The sequence below is a fragment of the Sceloporus occidentalis genome, unplaced genomic scaffold (assembly GCF_023333645.1).
Source record: "Sceloporus occidentalis isolate IW3139 unplaced genomic scaffold, rSceOcc1.0.p SCAF_1, whole genome shotgun sequence".
Classification (NCBI taxonomy): domain Eukaryota; kingdom Metazoa; phylum Chordata; class Lepidosauria; order Squamata; family Phrynosomatidae; genus Sceloporus; species Sceloporus occidentalis.
The window spans coordinates 221,037,415-221,054,785 of NW_028316981.1; the positions used below are offsets into that span (position 1 = coordinate 221,037,415).

The 17,371-nt window shown below is 41.6% G+C and overlaps 1 protein-coding gene across 1 annotated transcript in view; it reads right to left on the reverse strand.

The window, feature by feature from the left end:
* Nucleotides 1-2,935: 2,935 nt before the first annotated feature.
* Nucleotides 2,936-17,371, reverse strand: part of LDLR (low density lipoprotein receptor) — a 43,647-nt gene continuing 29,211 nt past the window's right edge. Inside the window, exons 10-18 of the mRNA XM_089489070.1 lie at nt 16,897-17,124; nt 14,569-14,687; nt 12,792-12,931; nt 11,742-11,883; nt 10,216-10,368; nt 9,837-10,028; nt 9,040-9,117; nt 8,578-8,735; nt 2,936-7,371 (exon numbers count right to left, since the gene is read on the reverse strand). Coding sequence (XP_089345196.1) covers nt 7,336-7,371; nt 8,578-8,735; nt 9,040-9,117; nt 9,837-10,028; nt 10,216-10,368; nt 11,742-11,883; nt 12,792-12,931; nt 14,569-14,687; nt 16,897-17,124 — 1,246 coding nt within the window. The 3' untranslated portion in view covers nt 2,936-7,335. The remainder of the gene's footprint in view (nt 7,372-8,577; nt 8,736-9,039; nt 9,118-9,836; nt 10,029-10,215; nt 10,369-11,741; nt 11,884-12,791; nt 12,932-14,568; nt 14,688-16,896; nt 17,125-17,371) is intronic.

A 17,371-nucleotide genomic window follows, 5' to 3' on the forward strand; every position in this document is an offset into this window, starting at 1 on the left:
GGAATATGCTGCTGCCTTGGAGAGTGGTGTAGTCTCCTTCTTTGGAGGTCTTGAGACAGAGGCTGGATGGCCATCTGTCTCAGGTAGGGCTTGGATAGTGGTTTCCTGCATGGCAGAATGGGGTTAGATTGGATGGTCCTTGCGATTTCCCCCAACTCTATGATTTTAGGATTACAAAAAGACAATAATTAAATAGCAGCAAGACTGAGAATCCACATTAGGCATTCCTTTTACATTCTGGCACCTCCTAGCCGGCGTCTGGAAGACCATCAGGATTACCTCAATGCCCATCAGTGCCTGTTGCACATTGGGTCCATGGTGCATGAGTCACTCCACCGTCAACTATTGCACAGCGGTTGTCTCGATGTTGTAATGTCACAGTAGCCCCTGAGGTGAAGACGGATATTGCAAAAGTACTTAATTATGTTCTCCACACATGTAAGTACCATTACAAAGACCCAAGTCCCATGCCAGATTGCAGCCATATTCTTAGAAACTGGGAGCAGCCATAGAGAAGGCCCTGCCCCTCATTCTGATTAAGTGTGAAGGTGGTGGGATCCAGAGTAGTTCCTCCCCTGAGGATCACAGCGGCCTTGGATGTTTTATGAGATCAAAATCCTAACATCTGATCACAAGTACTTAATACATGAGAAGAAATCTGTTAGGAAGGCCATGGCACCCAAGTGACCAGATATTCTAAACAGAAAGGAGGACAGGCACCGTGAAATGTAGGGCCTTCAAAATGCAAAATGCAAGCTAAAAACACTAATACGGTCAGCCCTCGATATCCACAGATTTTTTTAATCCACAGATTCAAGTATCCATGGATTGAAAATAGTCCAAAAAATATAAATTCCAAATAGCAAATGTCCATTTTGCCATTTTATATAAGGGACACCATTTCAGTATGTCATTGTATTTAATGGGACTTGAGGATCCACAGATTTTGCTATCCATAGGGGATCCTGGAACCAAACCCCAGCAGGTAACAAGGACCCACAGTAATAATAATAATAATAATAATAATAATAATAATAATACACATAATGCAAGGTGACACATAAATAAAGTAATTATTTTGGTAGGCAGGTGTGTAGAAACCACTATTTCTGAACTCTCCAGGTGCCTGTTCCCAGGAGAAGTAAAACAAAGCTTGCAGCTGAGCCGCACCATCCTAATACTTCGATGCCAGTCCCAGTCAGTTGAAGGCAAGCACGCCTGCAGAGTGGGAAGTCAGCCCTGCTTTCTCTACATGCTTTTTGAGTGCCATAGTGGTTTGAGTGTTGGCCTATGACACTGGAGACCAGGGTTCAGTTCCCCGCTTGGCCTTGGATTCAATGGGTGACCTTAGACAAGTCACACTCTCTCAGCCTCGGGGCAGGGCCATGGCAAACCTATTCTGAACAAATCTCATAGAAGCATAGAGCTGGAAGAGATCTCAAGGGCCATTATTACATCTAGTCCAACCCCCTGCCATGCAGGAAGACATGAACAAAGCACTCCCGACTGATGGCCATCCAACCTCTGGTTAACAAGGCTGTTAGAAAAAAAGATTATTCACACTACCGATGATGCGGATCTTTTAAAAAAAAAACTCGGGAGCTATTCACACTGTGAAAATAATCCAGGAGGAATCTGAGTTGAATCTCCATTGTTCACTCGCATCCTGAACACACTAGATTAAGTTGGGCTGGGGCTACCAAAACCCCCTCTTTATCCAGATAATCAATATTGGCTTTCCCTCTTGAGTTTTTTTTTTCTAAAGCTCCACATCACAATTAGTGTGAATAATTGATCCAAACGGACCTGAACAGACCTGGGATGAAACTCTGCATGACTGTTTGGTGGATTTTTTGTTTGAATTTACTACCCCTGTGAGTCATATGGATGGAGATCTTGTGGCACCGTTTGAGACTGACTGAAAGAAAGCAGTTGGCAGCATGAGCTTTCCCAGGCTTTCCTTTGCGTGGCTCTTACTCCCAGGGCATCCCCTTCACACTTTCCCCTCTAGGATCTCCTAGGTCTCCATTCCCACTCCCTGACGAGCTGGATAAGACCCCTTGAGGTCCTGTTCTTCGCTGCCACCACCCAGTGAATCTCAATGCACTACATTTCCCTAAGCACACACTGGGACTTGCTAGGGAGAGATCTAGTTTCCTTTCCTTGCTAACTTGAGCAATTCACAACCGAGCTAAGACGCGTGTACAGGAGCAGAGAGAGACAGCAGATACTTTTAAAAGAAAGATATTTATTTTTAAAGAAAAAATAGAATAGGAGATATCATTCATGCAAAGCCTCCTTGCCTTGCAGGTCAGAAAACACAGTTAAAGATGTTCATTTCAGGCAAGCTATTAGATAAACATAACAAAACCTAGATGCACTAACTAACACATTTCCTAGCTACTCACACAGTGATGGGATTTGCAGTTCGTGTTGTTTCTGGATGCAAGGAGCTGGCCCTCATGGCCTAGCTCCACTTGCATCACTTTTGCCTGCCTCCATGCAAGCACACAGCTGGTTTCTCCAAACAAACACAAAGATGGAGAACAAGGGAAGCATGGTCCTACAGGGCATTTAAAGTCCTCTCCTGGAACCTTCTTGAAAAGGCCGCTCTGGCACTGCTGATTGGCCAGGTGAGCCTTACGTCAGCTATGATGTAGCTGCTCATTAGCGATGTCAGCTCTCATTAGCATGTACCTCCCCCCAGATTAACCCTTTGTGGTTCAGGGGAAGTCCCCAAATGACTGGAGGGCCCAGTCATTACATCCTTTTTGCCAGCTTTCAAACCAAAGCTTCCCCCAGAACTACTTCTGGTTAGAAAGCAATTTTCCCATTTCTCCTCCCACAGTCCCAATCACTTTTCTAATAAACAATTCTACTAAAAGTCAATATGGAGGCACAGGTCAAAGAGAAAAATCAAGAGAACCAGTTGCAGTGTATTTAAAGATTTATTGAACTTCAGTTTACTCTGGAGAAAGATTCTCATAGATTTTAAACAGAGAACACACTTTTTAAAAAAGTATAGCTCAGTGCATGTGCCAAGGCACATCCCATTCATCTGCCACTCACATATAGCTCAAAGAGCTGCACAAAACCAGATTCTTTGGGTCCACCTTCAACCAGACAGCCATTGAGCACTGACAAACCATGATCATGAACACTGCAGCCCAATAAATTCTTATAAACGCCAGGTTGGGAAAAGATGCTTAAGACTGTAACTCTTTCCTGCTTTCTAGCATTTTAGCTTTGGCAGCTGGAAACTGTTGAGGAGAAAGCTGTGCTTTCTTTCTTAGCTTCTAGCCAAAATCTTGAACATTCTGAGCTAAAAGGGTTTGAACTCAATTTTTTTGCCTGATCCTGCAAAGACTATGGCCTGTTCCAGACTGCCAAAATAAAGCTGCTTCGGGTCTCTTTGGAGGTATGCTATTTAAATGATGCATGGGTCCTAAGAGTCCGGAGGTTGTGCCAAAGTCACACTCCATTCTTAAGCACTGGAGTACAGCTTTGGTGCAGCTTCTGGATTCTTAGGGTGCATGAATCATTTAAACAGCATACCTCCAAAGAGACCTGAAGCAGCTTTATTTTGGCAGTCTGTAACAGGCCAAAGTGTCAGTTTATGCAAGCAGGCCCCGTCATCCACCAATTTTCAGGTCATTCTTCAAGGACTTTATCTGTTTGAAAGGACTTTGTATGTTTGCAAGCAAACAGATGTTCACCCCCCCGCTCCAAGCATTCTACTTTCTAGACAATCCTGCATGCATTTCCTGACCTTTCTGACAAAAATGTACCATGTAAGATGCACTGAAATTTTAACATCCAACTCCCTAAAAATCTGGCTTATCTCATCATGCTACTAAAGGTTTGCTCAGCACAGCTCTATACAGATATGATTCTCCTAAGACTCATTATGGAGAGGAAGGCACGAAGGGATCCTATCTTTTTGACCCTGCAAAACCAAACAGCCGCATGAGAAGAGCTAGAGCAGCCACTGGACTTCTGCAGAGAAAACAAAAAATAGCAACAGAAATTGTCATTTCCCTTCGCTTTACCAAAAAGGACACTTTTTGGGTTCCAAATTAGCACCATTACTAATTTATCTTTAGAAATGGTATTTCCTACACTTATCCAAAGCAGGGTGACAAAATCAGATGTAGGTCTGGAGGCTATTGTTTTGACTCCAGTCACTTGCCAGGGGTGTTGGCACAGGTCTTGTCACTCTTTTGATGACAAACATAGGAGAGGGCAGAGGAAGATTCATCTGACAGCAGAAGGCACTGAATGTGCCAGGCAAAGACCAAGTGTACATTGACAGTTCTTTCTTTTCCCCACAAGTCTACCAAATGATCCTTTCTTTCAAAAAAGGCCTCCTTGTCAAGTTTTACTCCCAATAGAAAAACCAATTCATTTTAAGGCCCCTAGTTTGGTACAAAGAGAGCTAGCGTAGTGTGGTGGTTTGAGCGCTGATCTATGACTCTGAGGACCAGGGTTCAAGTCCCTGCTCACCTATGAAAGCCCACTAGGCAAGTGGGCAGGTCATACACACTCTGCCTCAGAGGAAGGTAAAGACAAACTCCTTCTAAACAAATCTTCCCAAGCAAACCTTGTGGCAGAGCCGCCTTAGGGTTGCATACGTCAGAAAAGACTTGAAGGCACACAAGAACAAAGTTGAGTACAATGTCATTATTAACAGATGCAAGAGAACCAGGCTGTTCTCAAGGTTATACAAAGCAGAACATTCTACAGCTGTTCAGGCCAATAACACAATCATACAACATAAAATGTTGTAGAGCCACACTTGACCAGCTTTTGTGCTTCTGGGTTTGGACAGCCACATACAAGTCCCCTTAAGCAATACACACATGAATGTAAGCATTTCAGAATATGCAAGAGTAATAGAATCAAATATAGCAAATGGTTTTAGATCATCTCCAGCTGCAACCACTCCCTGCTGAATTGGCAGGAACATGCTGTGTTGCAACTAGAGATGCTGTGAAAGACTAAATGCATAGAAAATATGCCAACACCAAGTTAGTCATATGAATGAATCTTACAAAAGACTAAACTAATGGTTCTTTTGGCTTCAGCCCCTCACCTTTGGGCATTGCTGTTAAGAGCACCAGTACGAGCAGCAAGTAAGGATAATTTATTAATCAAAGCATCAACATAGGTAAGGAGATTGGAACAGTTTGATGTAACAGTGTAGAATACATTCTCATTTAAAGTACACTTCTATAAGTGCATGTGTTCACAGTCAGATTTGTTCCAGATTAGAACTGCAGTTTATTTAATCACAGTTGATCTGCCCTCCCCACTCAGAAACATCCATACATACACTTATTTTATCCATCCAAGTTTTGTTTAAGAATGAAAAAGGACATAATCAAAGGAAGAGAGAGAGAGAGAGAGAGGGTCAAAGAGAAAGGCAAATTAGCAACAACAAGAATATAAACTTAAATAAATAACTCATACCTTTTATGAACCTATGTACAAATAGACAAGGCAACTTTTGTGCAAAGGAAATATATATATGTATATATATCTCAACAATGTACATATACATTATTTACATACTTGATAATAGGAAAAAGAGGATGGAATCTTTCACAGCTTCAGACCAAAAGGTTTGAGGACTTTTCCTTGGTATTTAGTGCTTTGCCCCATCAATGGAAGGGAATTAGACCAAGAATACAAAGTTGCCCATTTGTTATTCAAGAATCCTGCCAACATTTGCTTGGTGTTACATGGGGAACGGGTGAATAAATGTAATTTAGTCCTCCACTGCTAGACATATGTTGAAGTTTGAACCAGTATCTATTTTTGAATTTGCACCCTGTTTCTGTATCTTTGTACATGTAAGGATGTATCAATTAACAGGATTTTTAAAATTGCTGAGCAGTCACAGGGCATAACCCATTTGTCATTACAGAAAGTCTGTGAGTGTTGGCAGAAGCACACACCAGCTCCAACTCAACCCACTTTCATCTATGAAAGCTGCAGAAGTAACACATACAAAACCTATTTATTCCTGTCTAAAGTGCAGAGCCGGAGTTTACAGTGATGAGTGGAGGAGCAAAAAAAGAGTCCACTTGGCATTTCCTCCACCTTGCCCCAGCCACATAAAACAACAACAACACCCTTCATTAGTAAAGGAAGCATATAAAAAGCAAGCAAAGCAAAGTTGAAGACAGAAGAAGCTGTGAAAGATTCCTGACATAAAGAAGCACAGCATAAGGCAACTGCAAACCTGTGGTTAAGTTAGAACACGCAGAACAAATGGCTTCAGTTTCCTGGCCAGCACAATCTACTTTTCCTGTGTCCACCTGCATGCAAGCCACACAGATAGTCTGTGCCAAGCCGATGCAACACCCTCTCCACTCCTCTTTTCCCTCCTGCACACTCAGCCTGTTTGTCTCATTGGTTTGGGCTTGTTGGTTGGTTGAGTTCCTCTTGTCCTTCTAGCACATGGGGGCCAGAGAGACCAAGAAAGGGATCAAGTGCAAATACAATTATATAAAACTATAGGGCAACACAGACCATGAACAGAACCAAAGAATAAAACCAAAATGCAAGGTGGGCTGAAGAATAACTGGCCCTGGGTCAACAGGATCCAACAGGTTTTCAACAGGATCCAGGCAGGAGACCCAGAACCTGGACCTTTGTGTTCTGATTTGCTTTTTCTTTGGAACCAGAGAGAACAAAGTCACTTATTTCTTGCTGACGACATGGATGGCTGGGATCCGCTTCCCAAGCTTCTCTGGGCTGGCTTGAGAGAGGAAGGGTTCCTGAGCTCATAGACAAGGCAGGCTTGGCTTCTGGCCTCCCACTCCTTCCAAGGTGGCCTTGTGTCTGCCGGTGGGAGCTTTTAAAGCAGAGCAGCAGGGCACAAAGGCCAGTCCCTGAAACAACCCTGAGACACTGAGCTGTGCATCTAGAGAGAAGCCTTCTCCTCTCCTATTAAACCCTTACTCTCCTTCACATGTAAGAAAACAATGCCCTGCCCAGATTATGAAGGAGAACCAGAATGCAGCAGACACACTGGTGTCTTGGCAGCACCGGATACAAAAAAGAAAAAAATAAATAAATATACAAAAAGGTAAAAACCCAACAAGACTGCCAAGCTTCATTTGCAATGTTCTTCATAAACAGCAGTTGACCAATGCACTCTTTCTGTTTTCAGAAAATAATAATAAAGGAGAAAGGGAAAAGTTCCATCAAGTCATTCAGGAAGTGGTGTTGGACGGCTGAGAGAGAACTGAAGGCCAGGGCACCAAGATTCTCTTCCCTGGAAACAAGCAGCAAGGTCTGGAGAGAAGGACTTCAGGTCTTGAGGCAGGTTCACGCTGCATCGTCCTCCATTCTGACCATTTGTCTCTGTTTGACAAAAAGATGAATGCATGTTTTAGTGGGCCACTTGGGTGCTTAGACACTTTGAGTTCAAATCTTACCGCAAGTAGCAGAGCTCTCATGAACTTGAATTTAAGTGGGTCACCATGGAGTTAAATAGTGCTGTCTGTCTGAAAATGTCACTGAAGGCAAAGTAAACTAACTCTTATGAATAGTAACAAAGCCCATTCTGAATTAACTCCAGTTATAGTATGCTGTAGCCAAATCTGCTTGTTCCCATGATAATTCATTTGCTTTAGGAAGAGAAACTAACTGAAAGAAAACTGATGTGTAGCAGTAACTTATTGGGGTTATGAATATGTTCTGAACTAGTATAAAAAGGGAGGCATGGGGAGGACATCAGATCCCATTAAACCTCCCATTTTCATTGCCTTAATTGCAAATGTTCAGTGTCCCAAAGCAATGCATATGTGTTCTCTTTCCTTTAATCACCTGCATAACCAGGGATTTAAGCACCCAGTTTCTATTTCCCATTTTAACTAGGCACTCTTTTGAGCTACCATCTCCACTTTTGACAATGACCAGGAAAAAACTAAGAGATAAGGAGAGAAGAGAATTCAGATCCTGAACAAAACAGCCACTTCCAGCAGAGAAAGGGAGAAGGAAGAATGTCTGCTGCCTGTTGGCAGCCAGGTTAAAGTTCCATCTAGTAAAAATAAAAAAGAAACTCCTGATTCCTAAGTGCTCAGACTAATTCAGGCATGTATAAAGGATCAAGCCCTTCTTAGCTAATCGTGATTCCAGGTTTAATGATTTGGCGTGTGGAGTACTAAGTAGTCTAACATCCTGATTCATTGAAAGCTGAACCAGCTGATGGAAGAGAGAAACAGAAAACCATCTAGACTCAGCAGAGCATTGCTTCCCTTCCTCAGTGCTTCCCAATATATGGAAACATTGGTCCTAAACTCCATAAAACTGAATGAATGCAGACAATGGGCGTAGAAACATAAACACATACACGGCTTTTGCACAAGGCTTTACTGAAGATGTTCTTCCCTGGAAACCAAGGAAGAGTCAGAATAGCTGCCTGGAGTGAGTGTGAACTGGTCCTTGAGTAAAATTAAAATAAAATGAACCAAAGTCTCTTTGGGGGATATACTGAAATGCTCTCCAGTGCCACCCACAACCCACACTGAGACATCAGGATTCCCTCAGTTTTAAATATTAGCTTACCGATGGGTACGTATATCCTTCCTGACTCCGACAAATGTGAATCTCGTCTTCTGTTGTCTTCTGATAGACAGGGTTGTCGAAGTTGATACTGTTGGTATTTTTGAGTCGCCAGTTCTTCCAAATAAGGAAAGCCCCAAAAGAGACTAAGCAAATCAGGACTGAAAACAGAAAGTCCAGCAGACTTGTTTTAACGGAACTACTGTACCACAACAGCACTAAAAACACAGAATATGTTATACTGTTTAAAAAACTATGAGATGCCATTCAGTGAATAATGCAGAATGAAAACAGTAAAACATAATGGAGCTAATGGATCTATACTAGTAAAGAGGCTCAGCTCAAGAATGCCTTGAGTTCAAATGCCAATTTTGGCTACTGCCATTAGCAGCAGCAGTTAATGTAGGTTGGCGGAAAACCCCATCCCACTCCCACAAAAGTGCCTTAAAAAAGAGGGGGACTTACCTAGTGGCAGGACAATAGAAAGCACTGGTGGGCCCCTTTGTTTTGCCGCATCAGTTTCTGCGGCGATCCCATTTCGGGCTGCAGAAACAAAACACACAAAATGAAACTCTTCAAATACAGTATGTTGATTTTTTTTGGGGGGGGGGGAGAGAATATGAATGGCTCTAGTTTTTGAAATGGCTACCTTTCAAAATTAGTTGAAATACATTGTAATCCTTCTCCACAGCAACCCTCTTCATTTTAGATTAGACAAAAGCTGAAATTTAGTCTCTCGTTATGAACATTTTGGTCCACCCCCTTTGTTACACAAAAAACCTTGCCTATCACAAAATATATGCAAAGTACTAAGGTACATTAGGGCAGAAAACTATGAGATGGCACTAAGCTGAGGTGTTTTCACAGTGCAAAAATTTACTGCTTTCTCACTAACTTGAAAAGGGTACTTTTTTGGACTGCAGTTTTCAGAAATTTTCCCTACTGGCATGGTCAGATATTGTTTGAGGGATTCTGAGACTTGTAGTCCAAAAAGAAACTTTTCCAAAGTAGTGAGACAAAACAGCAACCCTCACACTGTGGAAACACTTCAGTTTTGTTGATGTTGTGTGCCTTCAAGTCATTTCCAACTTATGGTGACTCTAAGGTGAACCCATCATGGACAAATCACTCGAGTCTCAGCTACAGGTATAATCCACCAAATAAAGTTACCAAAAAGGTGCAGAAGCTTTGAAGGACTTGCAGAGCAAGTACCTGAAGGGTCTTGTTAAGAGCAGCTGGCTGAAAATACAAGCCCCCCTTACCTTGTTGGGAAAGGGTGACCATTTCAGAGGTGGTGTGTTCAGGGGCAGATTTGCTTGACACAGTAGAGACAGGGAGAGGTTGTGTTGTCAGTCTTGGAACCTTAGATGTGGAGAGAAGCTGCACCAAAGGTGTGGTCCTTGCAGTGGGTGGCAGAGCTGGGGCAGCAACTGAAGTTGTGATGACAACAGGATCTGTGTGGTGGACAAGACAGCGTATCAGTGCCTACAACAAAATGGCATTCCTTCCAATTTTGCAGAAATGGGTGGGTGGGGAGCAAACACACATCTTTTCTTTCACAGACACATACTCCCTCCACCCGCCACATACACAACTTGGCCCCGCTATAACACTATAGCACTACCCATTTTGGCTCCATACCTGTTGTGCAGCTTCTCATATCTGCAGCTAGGTGCATACCATCAGGACAGGCACAGGTGTACTTGGCTGAGTGGAGGGTGATTTGTGGGGCAGGAAGGCATAGGTACTGGCAACCTCCATTAGGAATGCCAGTCCTTTCACACCAATTCACACCTGTAAAGGAGGATAAGGAACAACCAGATTTAAGATGGGAATTTTAAAAAATATATTTAGATAATCATATAGATAATAAATGCTGCAAATGCTTAAAAGAAAAAGAAACATTATTTCTTCAATGGTGGTTGGGTATAAGAATGAGAAAATATTGGCGCTCTATACATCAAGTAATTGAAAAAAATCTAAATTTAAAATTACAAATGAAACCTGAATTATATTTATTATTATTATTATTATTATTATTATTATTATTAACCTTTATTTATAAAGCGCTGTAAATTTATTATGTATGATAGATGAAGAAGAATAAAAAAGAAATACTAGGATATTATGTTATATGATGTTGGACACTAGAATTGTGATTAGAACTTTGTATAATTGTAGTTTATTTTAATATGTTGGTACGTCTGTTTTGGATGTTTGTACATTTTTCATTAAAAAAGTAAAAAAAATTAAAGAAAAAGAATTGTATTAGCTCAGAAGTGGAAAGAGGGTACAATCCTTTTGGTACAAGATTGGTCATTAAAGTTATTAAAATTGCCTGAATTAGATAAATTGACATGAAATGCAAAAGTTTAGGAAAATTTTAAATAATTGGGAATTAATAATAAAATATCTAAGTAATATGTGGGGAGAAATGATGATTACTGGTTTCCAGGATTAATTATAAGAGACAATTGTTATATAGGACGATTAGGAGGAACTTCCTGACAGTAAGAGCTGTATGACAGTGGAACACACTCCTTTGGAAATTCACGGAGTCTCCTTCTTTGGAGGTCTTTAAGCAGAGGCTGGATGGCCATCTATTGGGGATGCTTTGATTGTGAGTTCCTGCATGGCAGAATGGGGTTGGATGGCCCTTGTGGTCTCTTCCAACTCTAGGATTCTATATAATTGTATATACATTATGGATTTGAAATTATGTCTTTACCAAGATAGAATCAAAAAATTGTTCACTTATAATACAAGAACAGAACAAATAACAGGAAGGAAAACCAAACACAGATAGCTTAGGAAAGGTAGTATGGAAGATATTGTATGAAGAGTATGAAAAAATAATAATGTATGATTTTATTTGTTTGTTATAAGTTACAACAAAATTTCTTTAAAAAGAAAAGAACAGAAAGAAAATAAATTTTCCAAGGTATGCAAAAAAGGTAAATGCTTATTATTTATAAAATGCCCATCTTCCACTATCATTTGTACTTCCTGTAGATTTTTTTTTTAACCATACAAAACACAGACCCCACTGTCAGGCCTAATTTAAATTGCACTTTACAAAAGTAGAAAGAGATGAAGGGAAAAGGAAAACATGCCTCGCCTCTATATCCAGCATGGAGAAGGCTTAAGATAGACACATGAGCAGATACCTTTCGGTTGCCGCACAGAGTGAAAAAGGGCCAAATCCTCTGGGGAAAACAGGTCCTGTGCCACCTTGATGATGTCTGAGCCTGTCATCCGATCGGCGCTGTAAATAGCTTCATTTATAACATCTGTCCAGAATACTTTATCCTGGGTGACAATTCAATATTTGAGAGGAATTAGAACACCACATGTCATTTCAGCCACTCCAGAAGTACTCATAACATCATATTCCTCTGTCTAATGTGGACAAACAGCTAACTGTTCTGAGTTGCCCAGGGCCCAAGTTTAAAAGTAAAACAGAGAAAAATCCCCATGACCACTGTTCTATAGTAATTGTAAATTACAACACACACCCACACCGAGCAATCAATGTAACATGGTATTTTACAAAACTAAAAATTGTTTAAATTGTTTTAAAAAAACTACCTTTGCTATTAATAATAAATAATGAAACAGATTACTTTTTAAAACGAATGTTCCAAACTCTGCTTTTATTGTTGGCACTTCTACCATATGTGCTCAGATTTGCAAAGAATTGGACAAAGTGCAGCCCTAGGGCTCCATGCAGTCCTGCAAGACTCTTTTGCATCTCTTACAACTGCCCTTTTCTTGTCATAAGAAGTATCCAGGAATACCAGAAGCAGACTTTGGCCTGAGGGCCAAAAACAGGCTTCTAGGTGCCTCTGAATTTTCCCAGGCCTGCTGTTCTGCTTCTGCAGTATTAAATCCAGTTAATGTACTCCTGCAATTGTAAGCTGCTATTCCAAGTCCCAACCAGAGAAACAGTTAGAAGCAATTGTTCAGAAGATTTCAAGTTTCAAAGCAACTACATTTATCTCTCCAAAAGAGAAATTATACAGAGCAGACATTTTGCAGAAAGGGAGCAACAATGGATAAGCAATAATTTTGGTGAGGAGAGGGGGCATGTTTTGCAACAAACCAGGGGAAAGAGGAGAGGAGCTCATTCAGTCTCTCAAATGCAACATGCTCAACCTGAAGCTCCATCTCTTGACTACAGGCAATCCCCAAGTGCATTCAGGCATATTGTGCCTCACCTCAAAGACTGTGATGGCAAAAGGGTGAGCCAATTTCTCCTCGTTCACAAGGATGGTCTTCCTGTTTCCTCCATCCACATCAATGCTGGAGACTGAGTGGTACTTCGAGTCTACCCAGTAGAGGCGCTGGTTGACTAAGTCTAGCAGAGAAGACAGATGTCAAATTATGCCTTTCTGTTTTTATGAACAGAGTCTGGCCAAACAATGTGAGAGATGAGAATGGAGAGCAAGATACTTGTGCAACGAATATTTCATTCACTTATCACTGCATCCCTTGATGGTTCACTATAGGGAGCATCTTTCAAATGGAGCCAGAGGTTGCAAAGAAAGGCTATCAATTTCAGGTCAAGATTCTTCATATCAGCCTCTAAAACCCTGACTTCACTTTACATACAACTGTTACACTTCTTCAAGGAAAGAAGTTCCCAAAAAGATGTGCTCAGATGTTTGCCTGATGAAACACCATGCATTTCAATAAAAAAGAAAAACACTACCCGAACGACTTAAGAACCATGCTTGGTTCCTTGCCATTGTGGGAAATCATAATCATGTTTAAGATCTCAGTTTTTACTCAACAAGCATCTTTTCTCTTGATACCCTTCCCAAGCAAATTCTTAACAGAAACCAATTACTTTGGCAGTAGTAACCAATTACTTTTAACATATTTAATTAACAATTTGTAAGCTGCTCTAATAGCCTTTTGGCTGAAAAGTGGGGTATAAATTTGGGAACAAAGGCCTTTTACAGACCGCCGGAAAAGGGCGGTCTGGCAGCACCTCCGCTTGCTCTGCGAGGGAGCCACAGCTTACATACCGCGCGGCTCCCTGGCGGAGTAAAAAGAAGTCCCAAAATGGTGCTTCTTGCGGCGCGCTAATGACACCGCAAGGTGCCAATGGTGCACTCGCGACATCAGTGTTGTGCAACGTGCGGACGCTAGGCATCCGCAACGTCAAAATGGCGGCGCCTGTGTTGAACAGGCGCCGCCATTTTGTACGTTTTATTCTTTTTAAGAATAAAAAAGGGATTATGGAAAAGAAGCGATATTGATGGAATCTGGAAAGAATTTATTGAGAAAGTATTGAGAAAAGAAGATGGAAGATTACCTCCATGAGAGAAACTGAGATTTTGGATGGAATATAAGGATGGAAATGGCTCCAGGGAAGGGAGCACTGAGGTGGGATATTAAAGATATTTAGACAAAATGTAATAGAATGTAAGAAATATATATACAGAATTATGTATTGTATAATAATCAATATTCAATGTATGAATCTTTATAATAAAAATTAAAAAAAATTAAAAAGAGCAGGGTATTATTAAATGACCAATAATGCAAAATCTGCTTTTGTTGCTAAGTCAGCCCTGAAACTACATCCAGCCCTGCAAAGCTATTTTTGCAGCTCCTGCCTTTCCCAACTGCTCTCTTCCTATTGCTTTTGAATTTGGTGTCATGGCAGAAAAAACAAACAAACATCGTTTTGCTGCTAAAATAAGGTATGTAGGGTATTCCCACCCTGATTTAGGCTAGAATCAAAGCATCCAAGAAGTGCAATTTCAGTCTAAAACAAGCGACCCATTTCCCCAAGCACCTTCTTTTAGGAACTAAATGTAGATTTGTACTCAGGGGATGGCAGCAAGAGGGAGGGGTCTGTCTTGCAGGAGGAACTTATGAACAATGCTAAATTGCCCCCCCCCCCCCCGCCGGCCGCCTTACTGAAGCTTCCCCTGTCCCAACCTATTCTTTGTGGGAAATTTTGCACAGCGACACAGGACATACCAAGTGTTATTCCATTAGGCCACTGAACACCTTCTGTCACCAAGGAAAAGTTGTCCACTCCATTCAAGCCACTTTTGGCGATTTTTGCAGACATGCCCCAGTCAGTCCAGTACATGAACCTAACAACAGCACAAGGGAAGGGAGAGACACAGAAAGATAGGAAGAATATCAGTTTGAGCCAGCTAACCCCATGCCCCCTTCTGTCATTACACCTGCTGTGCCCTGTTTCTCCTAGTGGCATCTCTTGCCCCAGTGCCATGGTTTTCTTCCCATTTGTGCCTATAGCAGTGATGGTGAACCTTTTACAGACCGAGTGCCCAAACTGCAACCCAGACCCCACTTATTTATTGCAAAGTGCCACGTCCCTCTGGCTTTCTAGTAAGAAACTCTGGCAAACTCTGTGCTAGAGCGACAGCATGTGTGCCCACAGAGAGGGCTCTGAGTGCCACCTCTGGCATGCGTGCCATAGGTTCGCCATCACTGGCCTATAGTATGTAGCTGAAATAGGAAACCTCTGGCCCAACATGTGGCCTATAATACCTATGAGTCCCATGCAGCATGGCTAATGGTAAAAAATTATGGGAATCACGGACCAAAACATCTGAAGGATTAAGCTTTCTATAACTTTTGGAATTTCAGATTTGTCTATGTTTGTTTTTATGTTGTAAGTCAAATAAAGAATTTATTAAAAAAGGAATTTCAGATTAATGCTCTATATTTTTACTATAATTGGTTGTCTGTTTTATTATGTATTTTGTGTTTGTGTGTGTAGCTTTTTTTTTGCACTGACATTTACTGTTCTAGTTTACTATTCCATTTTAGTACTGTATTCTAGTATTTTATATTGAAGTAGTTATAAATGTTCCTGTTGTGAAGTGCCATACATATCAACTATAAAAAAAGATTGAAGTTTCAGCAGCTTTGGTGTAAAGGAAAACCAGGACTTGACCGTTGTTGTTTTTTATGTGTCCTTTAAAAAACCCTGTTGGATCCACCACAGCCACACAGGAAGGCACGTTTTTACAAAGTTAAGACCACTGGCCCCTCTTCCTCAGTCCTGTCTACCTGCAAATGCAAGTGGGTCAACTTGGGGGCTTCTGCAAACCAAACATGTACTCTGCCTTTGAGTGGTAAAACCTCCCTATCAGTCCTTTTGCCAGTCCTCCGGTGCCACCTTCTTGACCCAACCTTGTTCACAATGCCGAGAAGTGAAGGCTTGACCTGTAACATATTACTCTGGGGCAGGGGAAGGGACCTAGAGTTTAACCACACCCTTCAAACTTCAAAATGTGATGGCTGGTGACTTAGGTCCAAAACACACTGCAGAAATAATCCAGTTTGAGTCCGCTTTAACTGCTCTGGCTCGGTGCTAGAGAATTGGAACTGTTGTGGCTCCAGAGCCATCTAACAGAGAAGACTAAGGCCCCATACAGACTGCCAAAATAAAGCTGCTTCGGCTCACTTTGGAGGTATGCTGTTTAGATGTTGCATGCGTCCTAAGAGTCCAGAAGCCATGCCAAAGCCACGATCCAGTCCTGAGGACTGGAGCGCAGCTTTGGCGCAGCTGGCACACTCTTAGGACTCATGCATCATTTAAACAGCATACCTCCAAAGTGACCTGAAGCAGCTTTATTTTGGCAGTCTGTATGGGGCCTAAATGTCTCACAAAACTATAGTTCCCAGAATTCCCTAGCATTGAGCTAGGGCAGTTAAAGAGGTCTCAAACTGGATTATTTCTGGCATTATGAAGGGTTTTTCTTTATGGTGGTAGACCATTTCTTGCTTTTTTTTAAAGATAAATTTTCTTTCTAAGAAAAAAGGGCAGCTGAGTAGTAGCAAGGATGGATGCATGGATGGATGAAGGAGATATATATACATCCAATTATAGTTGACCTTCCATATCCACAGATTTTTTTATCCACAGATTTAATCATCCGCAGCTTCAAAATATTCAAAAGCAATATAAATTCCAAAAAGCAAACCTTGATTTTGCATTTTATATATGGGACACTATTTCACTATGCTATTGTATTTAATGGGACTTGAGCATCCACAGACTTTGGTATTCATGGAAGTCTTGGAACCAAATCCCAGCGGATACCAAGGGCCTACTATGTTATCAGTATCAACAAGTTACTGAGGAGGTTGGCAGCTTTGCAGTGAGATAAATGCATTGTTTTTAAAAAGCCACGTTCAAAGTTCTGCTCATTCATACAATTTGTTTTTGCCTTTACCTAGAACATGGCTTCCCCAGAAACAGTGACCCACTTCTTATAGACCTGCCAATCCCCTTCAGCTTCTCTAACCATGCTTTCAAAGCCCACATACCCACGAGCTGGATCCACCACAATGGCACGTGGCTTGGCACCAACTTCCTGGATCAGTGTCTTCCTCTTTGTGCCTTCGCTGTTGGCCACAGAGATGGTGCCCAGGCCAGAATCAGTCCAGTAAATGTTGCTGTGTATCCAGTCGACGGCTAGGCCATCTGGGTATCGGATGCCATTGCCAATTACAGTGGTATGGTGGGAGTGGTTGTGAGCTGTATCTATTGGGGTACTATGAGGAAGACAGACAAAACAGAGAAGTCCCACTGAAATGAATGAAGTCTGCTCTGTGGCTGGAATAGCAACCATTTTGAACATATTTCCAGTTCTGCAATTCAAGCAGCTGATAATTTACCATTTCAAGCAGCACCAAAAGGCACTTGCCAACTCTGCTGAAGCTTCACACAGTGAGCGACTGAGCTCTGTGCACCAGTTTATTAGCAACAGCAGCCCTCTCTTTGATAGCCATTTCTAGTGCT